At 37.9% G+C, this 17,684-nt stretch overlaps 1 protein-coding gene across 32 annotated transcripts in view; it reads right to left on the bottom strand.

Annotated features, from left to right (window-relative positions):
- The window catches only part of DLC1 (DLC1 Rho GTPase activating protein), a 560,457-nt gene that overhangs the window by 160,742 nt on the left and 382,031 nt on the right, over positions 1-17,684 (bottom strand). Inside the window, exon 12 of one of the 32 annotated variants that reach the window (XM_042983092.1) lies at positions 6,589-6,943. The exons of 29 other annotated variants lie outside the window; for them this stretch is intronic. In XM_042983092.1, coding sequence (XP_042839026.1) covers positions 6,933-6,943 — 11 coding nt within the window. In that variant the 3' untranslated portion in view covers positions 6,589-6,932. Of the gene's footprint in view, positions 1-6,588; positions 6,944-8,719; positions 8,795-17,684 lie in introns of those variants that run through there. 2 more of the 32 variants (XM_042983097.1, XM_042983095.1) reach the window with 2 other exon arrangements.

Below are 17,684 nucleotides of genomic sequence, written 5' to 3'. Positions count from 1 at the left end.
ACTTGTTAGTAGTATGGGACTTAATTGTTGTTCTTGCAGAGATTTGCCAGTTCTTTTAAATGGCAAAATTTTTTTGAGGCAAAGCCCTTGGATACGAAGACTTTTTGAACAGATTTACCCACTCATTCAAAAATATTCATTGAGTACCTAACCATATAAAACAGAATGCAACTGAATCTGGTTAGCTGTGGTGTCATGGGAAACAACAACAACAACAACAACAAATTGACATTAAAATACCAAGATCTGGATTCTAGTCACCTCTCTGAGCTTCAGTTTCTTCATCTTTAAAATGGAGATAATCATATACATTTCCTTAATCTGTTTAAAAGGATTTCATGAGGGTGATTTATGTTGAAGTTTTTTTTTTTTAGTGTAAAATACTATACTAAAGTTACATGTTAATTATTAGAGATAGCATAGCTGGAATAAAAATATTGAAGCATGCAAGAATTAGATGAAAAACCAATTCTAAATACCAATTCCATTTTATAAAGTTATTAGACCAGTAGATCAGAGCAATGGCATGCTAGCATTTTGCAAAATTTTAGTGAAGTTATTTTAGACTGGATAGGTGCTGGAACAACTAGAGTCATATTTTGGCCGAACAGCTGGTTTTTAAGAGTAGTGACAATCATTATTATTATTATATTTTAATTTAGAGAGGGAGAGAGAGACAGAGAGACAGAGAGGGCACAACTGGGGGAGAGGGGCAGTTGGAGCCCGACCCAGAGGTCAATCTCACGACACTGAGCTTGGGCACTTGGGCACTCAACCAAGTCTCCCAGGTGCCCCAAGAGTACTGACAATTAAAAATGCATCTGGACCATTTTTATCATTGATCATGTCCTAAGTAGTATTTTGATGAAATTAAGCCCAAAGTCCTTGATTAAAAGTTCCACATGGGATACTTATAAAGTCTATGGGTATCACAAAGCTGAAATAAAGAGCTAAGAGATGAAGAGATAAAGACTCAGAATTATCTCAATAGGCTGACATGATGGGTAAGGGAGGGTGTATGTAAAATGAACAAGATTAGATTTAACTGGGACACACGCCAACTCTATATTTAGGTTTAAAAACAAAACAAAACAAAACAAAACAAAACAAAACTCTGATGCAGAAGAGAAAAGGCTTGAGGATTTTGTTTCATGTTAAAAAGATCTCTTGCTTATAGGTGATCATAAGCTTAAAATGAACCATCAACAGGTGTAGGTGATACAAATGCAAAGAGTAAATGTATTGCAATGATAGATTATACTAATGATGTCATATGGCCTAGGAGGAATTCCTGCCATGCCATACCTGCTCGGAGCACATGCAGAGAATCTTGTTTACTAAAGAGGGCTATTAACAAACTAGAAAGCATCTAAAAGAAACTGTTTGAAGATCTCGAAATCTTTCCTAGTTACGAAAATGACAAAATAATTAAGGTGATATATCCTGGAGATAAGAGGATATCTTTTTTGCTTGCTTTCAGATATCTGAAGTTTCATCATGTAGAAAAGTAAGCAAAGATATCACATGATGCTCCAAAGAAAGATCCCATTACAACTGTCCTGTTAAGAACTCTGACCAAACAGTAATGGCTCAAGAGAGGGAGTTAAGAACTGTTTCCTGGCTTCCCTCTGGTTTCAGTTCTTAAACAGACTTCCATTTTTAAAAAATTAATTAATTTTTTTTGAGAGAGAGAGAGACAGACAGAGAGTGGGGGAGGGGCAGAGAGAGAGGAAGATACAGAATCCAAAGCAGGCTGCAGGCTCTGAGCTGTCATCACAGAACTGGATGCGGGGCTCAGGAACTGTGAGATCATGACTTGAGCCATAGTCAGAGGCTTAACTAACTGAGGCATCCATGTACCCCCAGACTTCCATTTTCTGTAAATAAGTCCTGGTTTTATATTATTTTTGCTTCCCTTCCCTTATGTTCATTTGTTCTGTGTCTTAAAGTCCTCATATAAGTGAAGTTGTATGATATTTGTCTTTCTCTAATTCTGCTTAGCATAATACCCTCTAGTTCCATCCACTTCATTGCAAATGGCAAGATTTAATTCTTTTTGATTGCCGAGTAATACTCCATTGTATATATATATACCACCTCTTCTTTCTCCATTCATCCACCGATGGACATTTGGGCTCTTTCCATACTTTGGCTATTGTTGATAGTGCTGCTATAAACATTGGGATGGTCATGCAAATATTTTAGATAAATTAAGGGATACAAAACTAAAGTGGGTTTTGAAGGAAGAAATATTAAAAAAATTTTTTTTTAATGTTTATTATTTCTGAGGCAGAGACAGAGCACAAGCAGGGGAGGGGCAGAGAGGGAGGGAGACACAGAATCCCAAGCAGGCTCCAGGCTCTGAGCTGTCAGCACAGAGACCGATGCGGGGCTTGAACTCACAAACCGTGAGATCATGACCTGAGCCAAAGTTGGTCGTTCAACCGACTGAGCCACCAGATGCCCCGAAGGAAGAAATTGTTATTGGGGATTTTCTTAACTTCTTCACATGGATGTCAGGGACTAACAATGCTTTTTTCAACCTGTCCTCGGATGCTCACTGTAACACGTCTCTGCTGCAATGTGGTTGCTCCTGAATGAGTGGTGGTTTCCTCTCCTCTAGGACAATATATACAGTGTGTGTGTGTTTATATATGTATAGATACAGATTTCTGTGCATACATACAACTAAAATCAGATGAAAAGACAACTGTAAAAATTTTGGAATATTTATTATTGATTTAAATCCTCTTCTTGTTTCTTTAGTGCACAGTATTAAATCTGAAAAGATTTAATCAATCACATAGCCTATTTAAAAATTTTTGTAATGTTTGTTTATTTACTTACAAGAGAGAAAGAGACAGGGCATGAGCAGGGGTAGGGGCAGAGAGAGAGAGAGAGAGACAGACAGACAGACAGACCGACTCCGAAAGAGGCTCTAGGCTCTGAGCTGTCAGCACATAGCCTGATGCTGGGCTGGAACCATGATCATGACCTGAACCGAAGTCAGACGCTTAACCAACTGAGCCACCCAGGCGCCCCTCACATAGCCTATTTTAATTGAAAATAGCAACTGAATGGAAATATCTTTATCTGATGAGCAGGCCCTGGAGCCTGCCTTCCCACAGGCTGCATATCCTGTGAGGGCCTGAAAGTGTGCTTCGAAAGAGGAGGAATTCAGTTACTCTGGGTTCATGCCATATGCTAATTTCATTTCCCCTTCTTCTCTAATACCTTCATGTATTAAGAAGTTAGAGTCTGAAAAAAAAAAAAAACCAACAAAGGCAGCAAATGCTTAGAAGTAACAAAAACATTGGTAAGTTTTAACATCTGGACTTCATCACTGTAGCGTTGATCTCAGGACACAGCCCAGATGTTAACTATAGTAACCATCTAAAGTTTGGGTGAATGCGGTCTTTCCTTTAATTTGCAAAATCCTTTTTGCAAAAATCCTTGAAAACATAACAGCTTAGGGATCTAAGTAGTCTACTAAATATTTGGGAGCCCAGATTTCAGATTACACAAATACACCAGATTTCTAGGTGTATTCATCTCCTCAGAATGTTGTGGTCTCTCACTGGGAAATCCCACTCTCCCCTCCCCCCCCCCCAAAAAAAAAGAGATAAAAAAAAAACACTTGGATAAAATGCCTGAAGGGAAATTGTAAATGTAGAAATGAGAAGTAACTAGCGCTGGGCCTTAATGGACATGTGGACATAAGTCAAGACACTCTTCTTATCCATTCAAGGGCAGACTGTCTTCTAAGTTAGTTGTTGCCTGCTGGGATGAACATCCAGATTTCTGTATGTTATGTATATTTCTCTAAATTTTCTAGGCAGTTGAAGAACAAGAGAAGACATCTGAATGCTGATGGAAAAGAAAACTATATGCCGTATCTTAAATTTTTTTCCAATTTTGGTCATTTTATTGAATGGATGTGTAAATGATGGCTGGTCTACTTTTCACAGCGGAATAGCTAACGGCGGGGGTGAGGGGGCTATGCTACGCGTACTCATCTTAGGACGATCAAAGTAAAATGGAATAAAATTTCATTAGCTGTCTCCCAACCTCACCACACCCTCAATTAACAGATACCATTGGAAAACCTGCTGACTGGAGAAAAACCAAACCATAGTTAAAAAAAAAAAAAAAGGAAAAGGAAAAGAAAAAAAGAAAAGAAAAGGATCTCTAGCAGTAAGGGAAAGGGATGTAGATTTGTGACTCACTCACAGATGGAAGTTCTGAATATAACATATATTCTTTCTTTGTGATTCATATACTGAGGTTGTGTTATGACTAACAATCACTTCACATTAACAAAATATTTGGAGTTCATTTAACAAATATTTAGAAGGCAGAAGAGTGCTGGTTAAGGGCACAGACCCTGGATTCAAATCCTGACTCCCTCACTTACTGTATGATCTTGGAAGAGATCAGTCTACTGGGGTAAGTTTAAATTTTGTCTACTATAATAACGGGGGAAAGTAACACCTACCTCACTGTATTTTTGTGAGACTTCGGGATAAATGTATGAAAAGCCTGTAGCAGTATCTGCCATACAAAAGATTAATAAATGACATTATTAGTTATTTATCTCCTTGCACCTTGTCTCATTTGCCTGAACTTATTAACCCAGTCCCATTCCTACTTCTGTCATAAGCACTTTCCAGACAATTCCAGGGACAGCTTCCTTGTAATGCTCACAGCACTGGGGGGCATTAACGTCCACAGCCATCTTTGCGGCATGTGGCAGAGTGAAGTACTCAATTCACGTTTGTGAAATGAAAGAATATTGCCCTCTTTACTGTGTAATGGTTAATGTAACTGTCTTGAGAGTAGAGCCCGTGTCTTAGACCTTTTCACTACAATACAGCATAGCAATGAATATTTAGGTATATAGCATATTTGGAAAACCCCCTCTCTCCAGATAAAGAATATGAAGATTACATGAGGTACTGACTTGCTCATCTCACAGAACTGGTTTAGTTCTAGAGTGGGGAATACAAATCAAAACTCTTGACTCATGACCTCTGATTGAATGGATGAAAAAAAAAGTCTTAAAGGTTTATAAGTGATCATATGCATTTACTACTATGTAACTCAAGCTTTCAAAATTCCTAAGAATTCCAACAAGGTCTTAGCTAGCCTACATTACTGTAGTAACAGTGACTTTACTTGTCACAGATTTCTAAAATAGTTTCACTAGGCTAGCGGCAAGGGTAGGCTCTCTGGAATGGCTATAGGTGACTTGGAACAATGTCTACCAGTAACGTATTGATTAGTGTGTAGAATGAAGGATATTCCTTAAACACATTTTGCAGTATCAGACCCCCTATTATCTGAGGTCTGTGCACTGTCCTGTTTGTATTGGAAGATACGATCAGGGACCAAGTTCCACCCCAAACTTTTGTAGAACTGCAATCTGGATGTCCTATCCATGGTGGTCATCACTTGTGTCACAAAACCAAGTTGTCTCATGAGAATTATCTATCTAATCTTGTCAGGCAGTTCCCAGGACTTCATATGCTTACCTTAAAAAAAAAAAAAAAGAAAAAGAAAAAGAAAAAAGGTAAAAAGTCTCACATGCCTATTGAGCAAGTGAACAGCACTATAGCTATTGTTAGTGATGATCTTGTGTGATATAATCCACTTTGCATATTTTAGTCATCGTGTGAACGTTTGCAGATTCCTGAATAATGAAATGTCTGCTGTATTCAGCATTAAAAATAATTTAGTGAAATATCTTGATTGTATCAAAAAATGTTAACCGAATACAGGATGTGATGCCGACTGTTTATGTCAGCTACAGAGAAAATAAATAAATAAATAAAAAGAGGAATCGAAGCTGTGGGAAAGCTGCATGCTGAAGGTAGAACATTCTCCTAATCCAAACCAGCTGTCCTTGCTTGAACGCATGGGAATTTAATAGCACTCGCTCCGTCTCTCCTCTCTCTCACGATGTGTTTACTGACTAGCTTGTAGGCATTGTATCAAAGCAATGACACAGCTATTTTCCAGCTACAAAACTATCTAATACAAGAGGGAAATAATCAAAAGTCACCTTGAAATAAAATACATGGAACTACTAACTACAGATTTCTCCAAGACTGTTGAATGGCAGGGGGCCACAGTTAAGTAATTACTTAAGCACAGCAAGTTCCAATTCACTCTTACTGCTTTAGGGTGGCTGCGATCTCAACCGGGATCACGCAGCGAATCACAAGTGCCAGGGTAACAGAAACACAACGTTCCAGCACCTGAAGACAAATAGCCTGGGTGTCACACGCCAAACTCTAAAGATCTTTCACGCACCCCCCCCCCCCACTCCCCTTCACATTTTTCTTTAGGGACTGATGAATCATAAATCCTCGACTTCACAAAGGAAACTGCAGCTTTACTCTGAATTTCTTGAAGTAATAGATCAAGAAAACACAGAGAAATACAAGGAAAGAAACAACATTTTTACATTTTGTGTACATAAATATACTATGGAAAAAATATGCAGAGGGGAGTGTATTCAGATTTTTCTTAGGTTCTTAAAATGGTTAGTCATGTATGTCCCCATTTATTTGGAACATTTACTTTCTGATTTTTGCTTTAGCCCTGTAAGGTTTAGGAACATCATGGACTTTGGATTCAGGAGAACTGAACTCACACCCAAATTCAAACTCTTTCTAGTCATGTGACTTGCAATAAGTCACTTAACATTTTGAGCTTGAGTTTTCTCACTTGTCAGAGGGGAAAATGATCATCTGCCTTAGTCACTGCAGCACTCACAGAGATCAGTGACTTATGCGCACTGTTGGAACATAGTAGGTCCTCAAGGAAAATCAGTTTGTATCTCTTCGACACTTGGTTTCCTGTTTGTCTAGGGTTTGCCATTTCTTATTTGGGCAGGAGATAGTCCAAAGGTAGTCTGAGAGCACCCAATTTCATTTTGTGCCTAAGGAAACAACGAGACAATAAAAAGGATAAAAATCCTGATTTAAAAATGCTCACCTAGTCACTACAGTGGTGCTTGGCATGAAAATTATGGCTATAAAAGGCCCTGACCCCCTCAGTACCATCCAACATGAGATATTATAAATGCAGAATGCCCACAGACAATCCAGTGCTGTGAATCATGCAGATCTGAATCGAGTGGTTAGAATATCTTAATTTCACGAGTTTAACAAAAACATGTGAAGACAGCACTAGGGTTCCCTTGGGACCTTACAGGGAAATGTGCAAATGAGGGATTCTGATGTTTCATTAGCTTCATTGTAAATCTGCCTCTGACTATGGGATGTGGGGAATCAGTGCCTTATTAATATTATTATTATTACTACTACTACTATGATGGTTATTATATAGACACTACAATCTTAAAATGAATTTGTAACTTCTCCAAACCCATCCCATTTCCCTCATTTCTTTCCTACCTGCTCTACTTGAACTGGCATGTAAGCTTGTTTTCTCTGAGTAAGCAATGGGAATGTTGACTTATTTGAACGGGTGTGTGTGCGTATGCTGCCTGAAAAAAAAATACCGGTATGCTATGCGGGTGCATACCAGCGCTGTACACAAGTACAAGAGATGTTTTTTCTGTTCCAGTAGATTCCTATCTAATTGGGTAGAGAGGGCTAACATATGAAACGGCAGCAACAAGCTGAAATAAGTAAAAAGAAGCGCATCATTCATTACATCAGTAAAGGCTGACACTGTTGGAAAGGTTACGAAGAGAAAGGAATTGGAAAGTGACAATTCGGGTTCAGGGGATCATGCTACATTTGTTGCAGAACAGAAGCAACCTCTGGAGAAAGGAAGCCGGTGCTTTGGTGGAACAGTAAAGACACAAGAATGACTGAAGTAAGTGGAGCTAGGTAAATCCAGCATCTTCACAAGCAGGTAGAAGTGTTTGGGTTTTATGTGCCTGGAATTACATGGCATTGAAGGCTTTTGAGTAAAAACAGGGACAAAATGAAGATGGGGTGGCCTGAGTGACGCTGGAGTCACAGGCAGAAACTTAGAAGACGTCAGCTTTATCTAGGTGAGGATAAAGGCAGTCTGTGCCATGGTGGTGCCTGTGGGACTAGAAAGGAAGGGGCGGATACAGGGACACACAAAAAGTAGAATCCTGACTCCTTGTAAGGGATGAAGGGGAAGGGAGGCAACCGGTAGGAGGGGAACAGGCTCTGAACAATAGAGAATGAGGTTAACCTTGGGACTGATTTGAATCTGATGTTACAAGACCGCCAACATTTAACATTTATTGGACATGTCCTGTAAACAGCTGAAGATACAGGATCAGAATTTAAAGGTGTGGCTAGGACAGATAGGGAGGTAGGTAGGGAGGGAGGGGGAGAGACAGAGAGACAGAGAGATAGAGAAAGGAGACTGATCATAGATGAATACAAGTATAACTCTCATATCATTTGAACTTTGGGAACTATCAACATTGAAGCAAGAATATAATCTAGAAATACTTTATGAAAAAGCCACACAAGTGAGTATAAGGCAGAGGTTACTGATTCGAACAGCTTCTGAGTATTTTGATTGATTTAGAAACAGTGTGAGGTGGACATGTTGCATCTACTCCCCGAAATCTAGTTTTCCTTTTAGTTGGTCCTGCACAAAACGTACTTGTGCATTTTCATATATGATATTCACTTACGCATTTCTGCATTGGCAGTATGTGTGTGTTCATTTGGTCGAAATCACTCCACAAATGTTTGTGTGTCAGGCACTGTTTGAAGCACGAGGAATTCCTAGGTGTACAATACTAAGTTCCTGGCCTCAAGGAGAAGCTTCGATTCTAGAGGGAGAGACAGACAATAAACAAGCATATATAACATTCTAGGATAAATGGATGGCAACTGGTTGATAGGAGAATTTGATTTTAATAAAGTGATCCAGAAAGTCCTTTCAGTAGAGGTAATATTTTAGTGAATACCTGCATGAGTGAGGGAGAAAGCCAAGTGACTATCTAAGGAAAGAGTTTTTCAGAATGAGTGAACAGCAATTGCCACGGAACAGCAAAGAGGCCAAAGAGCATGGAGTGGAGTGACTTGGGGAAGGAATATAAGGTAAAGAAGGAGAGGCAGGCAGGTCCGGGTCAGGCAAGGATTTCTTGACCATAGAAGGGATTTTATTCTGAATGTGAGGGAAAGATACTGGAGGGTCTTCGGGTGAGGAGTGACAGGACATGATTTATGTCTAAAAATAGCACTCTGGTTGCCACATTGGAAAGAAATTATAGGAGGGGGCAAGGGTAGGAGTGGGGAGGGCAGTTAAGAGGCAGTGAAGGATACAGGTTCAAGGTGATGGTAGCCTGGTCCAGGGTGGTAGCAGTGAGAGTGGTGCCAAGTGGCCGGATTCTCCACGTATTTTGCAGGGAGAGCTGACATGATTGGCTGATGGAAGGAAGGTGGGGTGTGAAAGAAGAGAGGAGTCAAACATGACTGCCATGAACTGATATGAAAAAGACAAGTCATATGGGAAAGTGAAGGAGCTCAATTTTGGACGTATCAAGTGATTTTTGGCAAGTTACTTAACATCCCTGGACATGTTTCCTCATTTGTAAGACAAGGCTCATAACAGAATCTACTTCATCGCGTCAGGCAAGCATTAAACAACAATGCAAGGAAAACTGATCAGAGGCTAGCACTGCATGTTAGGAGTCCAGTTAAAATTAGGTATCAAGAAGTTGAGGAAAAACTTCAATCTTTTAATCTATGACAAAGGAGGCAAGATTATCCCATGGGAAAAAGATAGTCTCTTCAGCCAATGGCGTTGGGGAAAACTGGATGGCTACATGCAAAAGAAGGAAACTGGACCACTTTCTTACACTATACATAAAAATAAACTCAAATAGGGGTGCCTGGGTGGCTCAGTTGATTAAGTGTCCGACTTTGGCTCAGATCATGATCTCACAGTTCGTGGGTTTGAGCCCTGCATCGGGCTCTGTGCTGACAGCTCAGAGCCTGGAGCCTGCTTCAGATTCTGTGTCTCCCTCTCTCTCTGCTCCTCCCCCGTTCATGCTCTGTCTCTCTCTCTCCTTCAAAAATACATAAAAACACTAAAATAAAATAAATAAAATAAAATAAAATAAAATAAAATAAAATAAACTCAAATGGATTAAGGACCTAAATGTGAGACCTGAAACCATAAAAATTCTAGAAGAATGAAGAGACAATAGTTTCTCTGACACTGGCTGTGGCAACATTTTTCTAGATATGTCTCCTGAGGCTAGGTGAACAAAAGCAAAAATACACTATTAGGATACATCAAAATAAAAAGCTTCTGCATAGTAATCAATAAACAAAAAGATAATCTACTGAATGGGAGAAGATATTTGCAAATTATATGTTTGATAAGGGGTTAGTATCCAAAATATATTAAGAACTTATGCAACCCAACACCAAAAAAACCCCCAAAACAATCCAACTAAAAAATGGGCAGAAGACATGATCAGATATTTCTCCAAAGGATACATGCAGATGGCTAACAGACACATGAAAAGATGCTCAACATCACTCATGATCAGGGAAATACAAATCAAAACCACAATGAGATACCAACTCACACCTGTCAGAATGGCTAAAATAAAAAACACAAGAAACTAGTGGTGGGGAGGATGTGGAGAAAAGGAACCCCTCATGCACTGCCTGGGAATGCAAACTGGGGCAGCCATTGTGGAAAACAGTATAGGGGTTCCTCAATAAAAATAGAATGACTGTATGATATAGTAATTCTACCCAAAGAATATGAAAACACTAATTTGAAAGTACATTTGCACCCCTATGTATACTGCAGCATTATTTACAATAGCTAAAATATGTTAGCAACCTAAGTGTTCATCCAAAGATGAATGGATATGAAGATGTGGCATATAAATATATATATGCTTGTGTGTGTGTGTGTGTGTGTGTGTGTGTATAATGTATATATATATATGTATGCATATATATGTGTGTGTGTGTGTGTATATATATATATATATATACACATATATATATATTGCAATATTACCCAGCCATAAAAAAGAATGAAACCTTGCCATTTGTAACAACATGGAAGGATCCAGAGAGTATAATGCAAAGTGAAATATGTCAGTTAGCGAAAGACAAATACCATATGATTTTACTCATATGTGGAATTTAAAAAACAAATGAGCAAAGAAAAAAACAAAACAACAGACTCTATAGAGAACAAATTGGCGGTTTATCAGAGGGGAGGTGGGTGGGGGGATGGGTGAATTAGGAGATGGGCATTAAGAGTACACTTATGATGATGATCACTGAGTAATACATAGAATTGTCAAATCACTCTATTTTACACCTGAAACTAATATATCACTGTATGTTAATTACACTGGAATTATATTATATATACAACTAATTAATTAATTAACTAATTAAACAAACCCTTCAACCTCACATTATTTCTGAGTCTGAAGAAAAAAGGGGCTTAAAAACTCTTGCTACAAGTTTTTCTCTGTCTCCTCTTGGGCGCTACTTCCTTGGAAGAGAATGTTCATTCTAAATGTCAATCACGTCAGGTGTGCTAAAAATATTAATAATGCCGACAGTGATTGTGACTGAATAAGTAAATGAGGTACAGAAGTGATGGTCATCAGAGAGAAGTTCAAACTGAAATTAGGAGACTACAGAGAAGGGAAAGTGGTTTATATTTTGAAGAAAAGAAGAGAAAGAATTTAAAGAATTACTTGAGGGGAATATATTCCGTGAGAAATGATAAAAGGCATTAAAATTAGGAGGATAATCATATGATGATGAAAATCAACACACGTTTTACAAAGTATGGCTTATGACCTTTTGGACATGAAATGACTTGTGGTCACCTTAGTAAAATGAAAAGAGATTATTTAACTGAAGAAACTAAACTCAGCAAAATTGCCAGGCAACTGTAAGGGGGTGATTATATCCCCAGTTTTAAGATGACAACAGATACCTTCCCAACACGATCTAGTGTGTTGCTCCCAACTTATCCATATGGCGACAGGAAAGACTGCTAGGTGGATGGATGAACACAAGTGCAGAGGTCTCCATGTCCGTGTTCCGTAGTTTATTCAAAACTGAATAATTATCATTAGTTAAATATCTCTCTGGGAAAATGTTTACGTGGAGACATGGGTTTTTAACATGCACATAATTTTAAAACATGATGCTTTTCTCATAAAAGACATTTAAAAAATAAAGGTCATTATTTACTCCTTTGATAGAATAGAATTAAAAAAGACAATCTATGCTTATAGATTAATTTTTGCAAATTAATACTTCCTCCACTTGAAGATAATTATTTGAGGACAGAGTCATTTTTCAATGACATTCAAATAGTTGGTCCCCTATGCCAGATTTTCATACTTAGTTCCAGAAAACCCTTGGTCTTCCTGGAAGCCTTCAAGGGATTTGTGTGTGGGGGGAGGAGGTATCTTGTAGATATTTTTCTGTTTATTTTTTTAAAATTTTTAATGTGTATTTATTTTTGACAGAGAGAGAGACACAAAGCATGAGCAGGGGAGGGGCAGAGAGAGAGGGAGACACAGAATCCGAAGCAGGCTCCAGAGTCTGAGCTGTCAGCACAGAGCCCGACACGGGGCTTGAACCCACAGACCGCGAGACCATGACCTAAGCCAAAGTCGGACACTCGATCGACTGAGCCACCCAGGCGCCCCTCTAAGTGTTTCTTAATATAGGTCATTGGGAGGATGTTTATCCCTGAATCAGATTATTTTCACTTCCTCTAATTCTTAGATAGACTTTCTTTCCATTTTCTATTCTAATCACCTACTTCTGCTGCATTTGTACCCAAATACAGGCTCAGAATGGCAAAAATGAACTTAGTTTATTATCACCTTTAAAAAAACGTTAAATTCCAGAATAGTTAACATACAGTGTTATATTAGTTTCAGGCGTGCAATGTAGTGATTCAGCTTTTCCATATACATCACCCTTTGCTCACCGTGAAAAATACACTCCTTAATCCCCACCGCCTATTTCACCCACCCTCCTACCCACACTTCCCCTCTGTTCACCATCAAGTTTGTCCTCTGTAATTAAGAGTCTGTTCCTTGGTTTGTCTCTCTCTCTCTCTTTCCTTGTTTGGTTTCTTAAATTCCACATCTGAGTGAAATCATGTGGTATTTGTCTTTCTCTGATTTATTTCACATAGCATCTTACTCTAGTGCCATCCATATTGTTGTAAATGGCAAGATTTCATTCATTTTTATGGATGAATAATATTTCATTGTGTGTATATATATTCCACATGTTCTTTATTATCACCTTTAAACAGGTACTTAATTACATTTTAGCTGACCTACGCAAAAAAACGCACTAAAATGAAACATTATTTATAACCTTCATTCCAAACCTTACTCATCTAGTCTTTGCTTAATTCTATTAAAATTTAAAAATTCTTCACGATACAATTATATATGTGATATACATACATAAACTTATTATCTGTATACAAATATATGTATACATACATATGTATGTATACATGCATATATTTTTTCACATATATATAAAATTGACTCTTACTATATTACCTATACCATTTACATTTTTATGTTTTTCAAAGTAAATATTCTATGACTTTTATAGCATTTGATAAATTCTCTTCTATATTGGGTATTATGTATCATTGGTGGGTGCGTAAAATGTGTTGAACAATTTGGCTATGTAAGATGTGCATATGTTAGAATATGAAGTTCTCTCCTTAGATGAATTACTCTTCTATATAGAAACTTCTATACATATGTACATGGAGGTATGAGCAATAGTACCACTAATAACAGATGCCTGTAATAGCATATAACTGGAAACAATCTAAATGCCTCTCAAGAGGATAATAGATATATAGATCATGACATATTTACATACCAGCAAGTAAGAATAAATGATCTTTATGTTTTAGCATGAATAAATGTCAAAAATATCATTTTGAGCAAAGTTAGTTGCAGAAGGATACTGCAGTATGGTACCACTTCAGACTTTAAATGTGCAAAACAATAATTAATAATGCCTTAGGTTACTTAAATATGTAATAAGAACACGTAAGAAGAGAATGATTCAACACTAAGTTCAGGATTGGAGAATTGCAGGGGGAGTTGGGAGGATGAAGGAGGGAAATATGATCCAGGAGGGGCACACAGTAATTTTACATTTTCTATTTTAAAATAGTAACTTTAATTTTTTTTCTTACTTAAATTAAGTGGTTGATACATGGGTTTCTTGTATGTCTAAAATATTTAATATAGGTAATATTGCTACCAGTTAATTGATAACATATCTAAAGATAGTTTTAGAGAAAAGGTTTTTAGAAAGCAAAGATACCGATTTCAAATGTTATCCAAACTGTATCAAATCAAAAAGCAATGAGTGTGTTATGAAAACAGCAACTTAAGTCACATGAGATACCGGGATCAGATTTCCCAGGGTATGGGTGCATGGACCATTAGCTATAGCAACATCACCTTCGTTTTACAAAAGCAATTAGTACATGCTTCAGTTTTCAAAGTGAGCAATGATTACCTACTCTTAAAAAGTTATTAAAAGCACTTGGCTTTTGACCTTAGAACTCCATTGGTACATGGTACTGGGGTCAGCTTTTTGCTATCCTAATAAAAGTTGTCAAACACCATTTTCTTAGACTCCATATAAAAACAGAGACATTGCATAAGTTACCGTGATTTGAAAACATGCACTTTTATGTAGAGAGCTCAAGTAGTGGTCTTTTAGTAATCAGTTAAAATATTTTAAGTCAGAATAGGGAGAAAAATATGGAACAAGGAAAAGAAAGCTTACATACAAGGAGAAATTATGCATTGTGAGCTGATTAAACTCAGTATCTCACTTAAGTACAAGATAAGTAAAGAAAAAGAGCAGATAATCACAAAGAAGTTTGAGAGTTGGGGTATGTGTGGGCTGGTGGTAGGGATTAATCACATAAGGCCATGAGGGTTCACTCGGGGAATCTTTACACAGCAAAATAGGAGTAGTGCTCAGGGTCACAGAAATAAAAACATTTTCTGTGAACTGGCCTCACAAGAATGGGAGCTTGGAATGTGTGTGGTGGTGACTGAGGAGGTGGGTGTGTGGCTTAGATTCAATTGTCCTGTCTCCAAGAGGGCAGCATCAGCAAGCAGCGGTTTGCCCTCACCTCCCTGTTAATGCCCTTCCCAGACCACGTGTTCTTTTTTCCTTTCATTCTTTCTTTTTTTAAAAATTAAACTTTTATTTCCCCCTTTCCCCAGACTCTTAAGCTTGGTTCTGATGTGCTGGTTAATCCTTGGGGTATGTACAGAGGGCCCGGTCATGGACTGTTGTTATTATCTTAAATGGTGCAAAGGGCATCTATTACAATAGATTTTCAGGCACTATTTTGAAATAATTTTTCTGAAGTTTACCCTCTGTGTTTATCTTTGGTTGTGCAATGATTATGCTGCGCCAGAGAGCTTTGGTTGGAAACACAGTCTTGGGTTCTAAATAATCAATGCATCAAAAAAAAACAAACAAACCCCAAAACTGAAGGAATAGAGGAAACGTTTCTCTATCTTCCTTTTGTACCCTACCAAAAAAAGAAAGAAAAAAGAATGAAAACAAATAAGCTTAAAATTATGCAAACTCGTGCATATAAATTGCAATTGGTTACTGAATGTACATTTCATAAATTTATAATATCTAAGTATAAACTTCCCAGTCTTATTTTCCCAATATTGTTGTATGTTCTACCTGTATACAGAGGCAAGAGTGAGGCAAACATTTTGGGTTGTCTTGTCATCCGTCTATATTCTCCAACCTGGTGGTCCTCACTGCCAGCATGTTTTGTTGGTATTTGGTTGGGTGTGTTCTGCAGGCCCAGCATAAAGGAAGGGCCTCAGTTTCCCCCTGTGATTCAGTGTCACGGTACTTTGGTGCATTCTGGCTCTTAAATTCAATAGATTCATATACATAGATTCAGTACAACTAATAACTCTTAGAACATGATAATCAACCCATGTAAATTAAAACTTGAGAAGATCTGATATTACACACATCCCCACATTGCCGTGGGTTTGGCCCCATCATCTCTCTTCCCCGTCCCCACTGGTTTGTCATCTCATCTGTCCATCCACAAGCTACGCATGAGTCAACATGCATGTGCTAATTTCATTTGGCTGGAATTCCCTAAATGAAATTCTAGCTTCTTTTAAAGCACAAAGGAAAGATGTTTCTACCGCACTCGGCAATCACATGTTCAAACTTGTTTTCATCAGTGAAAAATTATAGTCCAAAGACTGTCTTATCAGAGTTGAAAAACAATATGTTTGATGACATCCTTTTCAACCTGAGATGGGCTTCATTTAAAAAAAAAGTTTTATTTTAAATACAGCATATTATAAGGTAGATTAGGAATGCTCTTACTCATCTAGTTTAGTTTTTTTTTTTTCCTGCCAGATGTTTATGTTGGTGAGAAACCAATAACACTGTCTAGACCTCTAGCGTATAGTAATCAAGCATGAATAGAAAACGTTCAGAGGTCACACTTCAATCTGGACCTACAACATCCTGCTATTCAAAACCAGATTAGAGATGATGGATCATGATAAACAGAACCACACTAAATGCTGAGTCAGTGATTTGAGAGTGGTCTGCAAAAAGCTAACTATGTCACAAAAAATCTGCAAGATAAAACAAAGTCTAGACATCATTAAATGTGCTGAGCTCCTACCTCCACCCCAAGTCGTCAACAACCACATGCTACCTTGTGACTTTCACATCAGCATCCTGTAAATCAGGAATCCTCAATCTTTTATGGAGGAGTTCCTTGAAGTTATGGCTTCCTGAGGCATGTGCCTGTGTGTGTGTGTGTGTGTGTGTGTGTGTGTGTGTGTACTTGCATGTGTTTGAAATTGCCTACATGTGCTCCTGTCAATAAATGCCTGAAAAAAGACAGAGAGAGAAAAGTGATATATATATGGCATCAGAATGTTCAGAGATCCCCAAGCAAGATTTTACCAAGCAGTAATATGTCATATTTTTTCACTAGATCTTGGTGGTTTTGTCTAGAAGTCATTAATTTGTTTTTTTATTGAGAGTGTTTCAGTTTTTGACTGAAATAATTTACTGATTAGAAAGTCCTGCTATGGAGGATCAAATTCAACATGAAGATATTTTTACTGTCAAATAATCAGGAGTCAGGGTCTGAATCCTGGCAAATCACAAAAATGCCTTCTTTGCGCTCTCTGCTTCTTGGCTGCCACTCACGAGTCTTTATGGAACTTTAGATCTGGAACACATTTGAGTTAATGCTAAATGCAAGATGTAGGTCAATGACTGTTTCTAAGAGGGCAAACCTTACTGCTTCCTAAGGTAAAGTGGAGTAAAATCATAGTGGAGTACTTTACGTTTTGTTTGGTTTTTTAAAGTTTTATTCAGTGGAGGGAGCAACTTGGTGAGTCAGTCCAGTTACTAGTGTATGAATTTCTTCAAACACTGAGGGACATCCAAAAAACTTACCTGGCTGAAAGTACCAATGCTACTCTGCAAAACAACTTCAACCTGAAATGCCCATATTTACCTTCACACCACCCTCCTGGCATGTGCATGCACACACGCGTCACTACTAACACATCCTCATAGTGGCACAGAGACTCTTTTCTGCAATGATTCAAATGCTTCCATTGCCGTGAGCAA

This window comes from Panthera tigris, chromosome B1 (assembly GCF_018350195.1).
Source record: "Panthera tigris isolate Pti1 chromosome B1, P.tigris_Pti1_mat1.1, whole genome shotgun sequence".
NCBI classification, from domain to species: domain Eukaryota; kingdom Metazoa; phylum Chordata; class Mammalia; order Carnivora; family Felidae; genus Panthera; species Panthera tigris.
The sequence above is the reverse complement of the archived record's forward strand: the minus strand, read 5'-3'. Positions and strand labels throughout refer to the sequence as shown.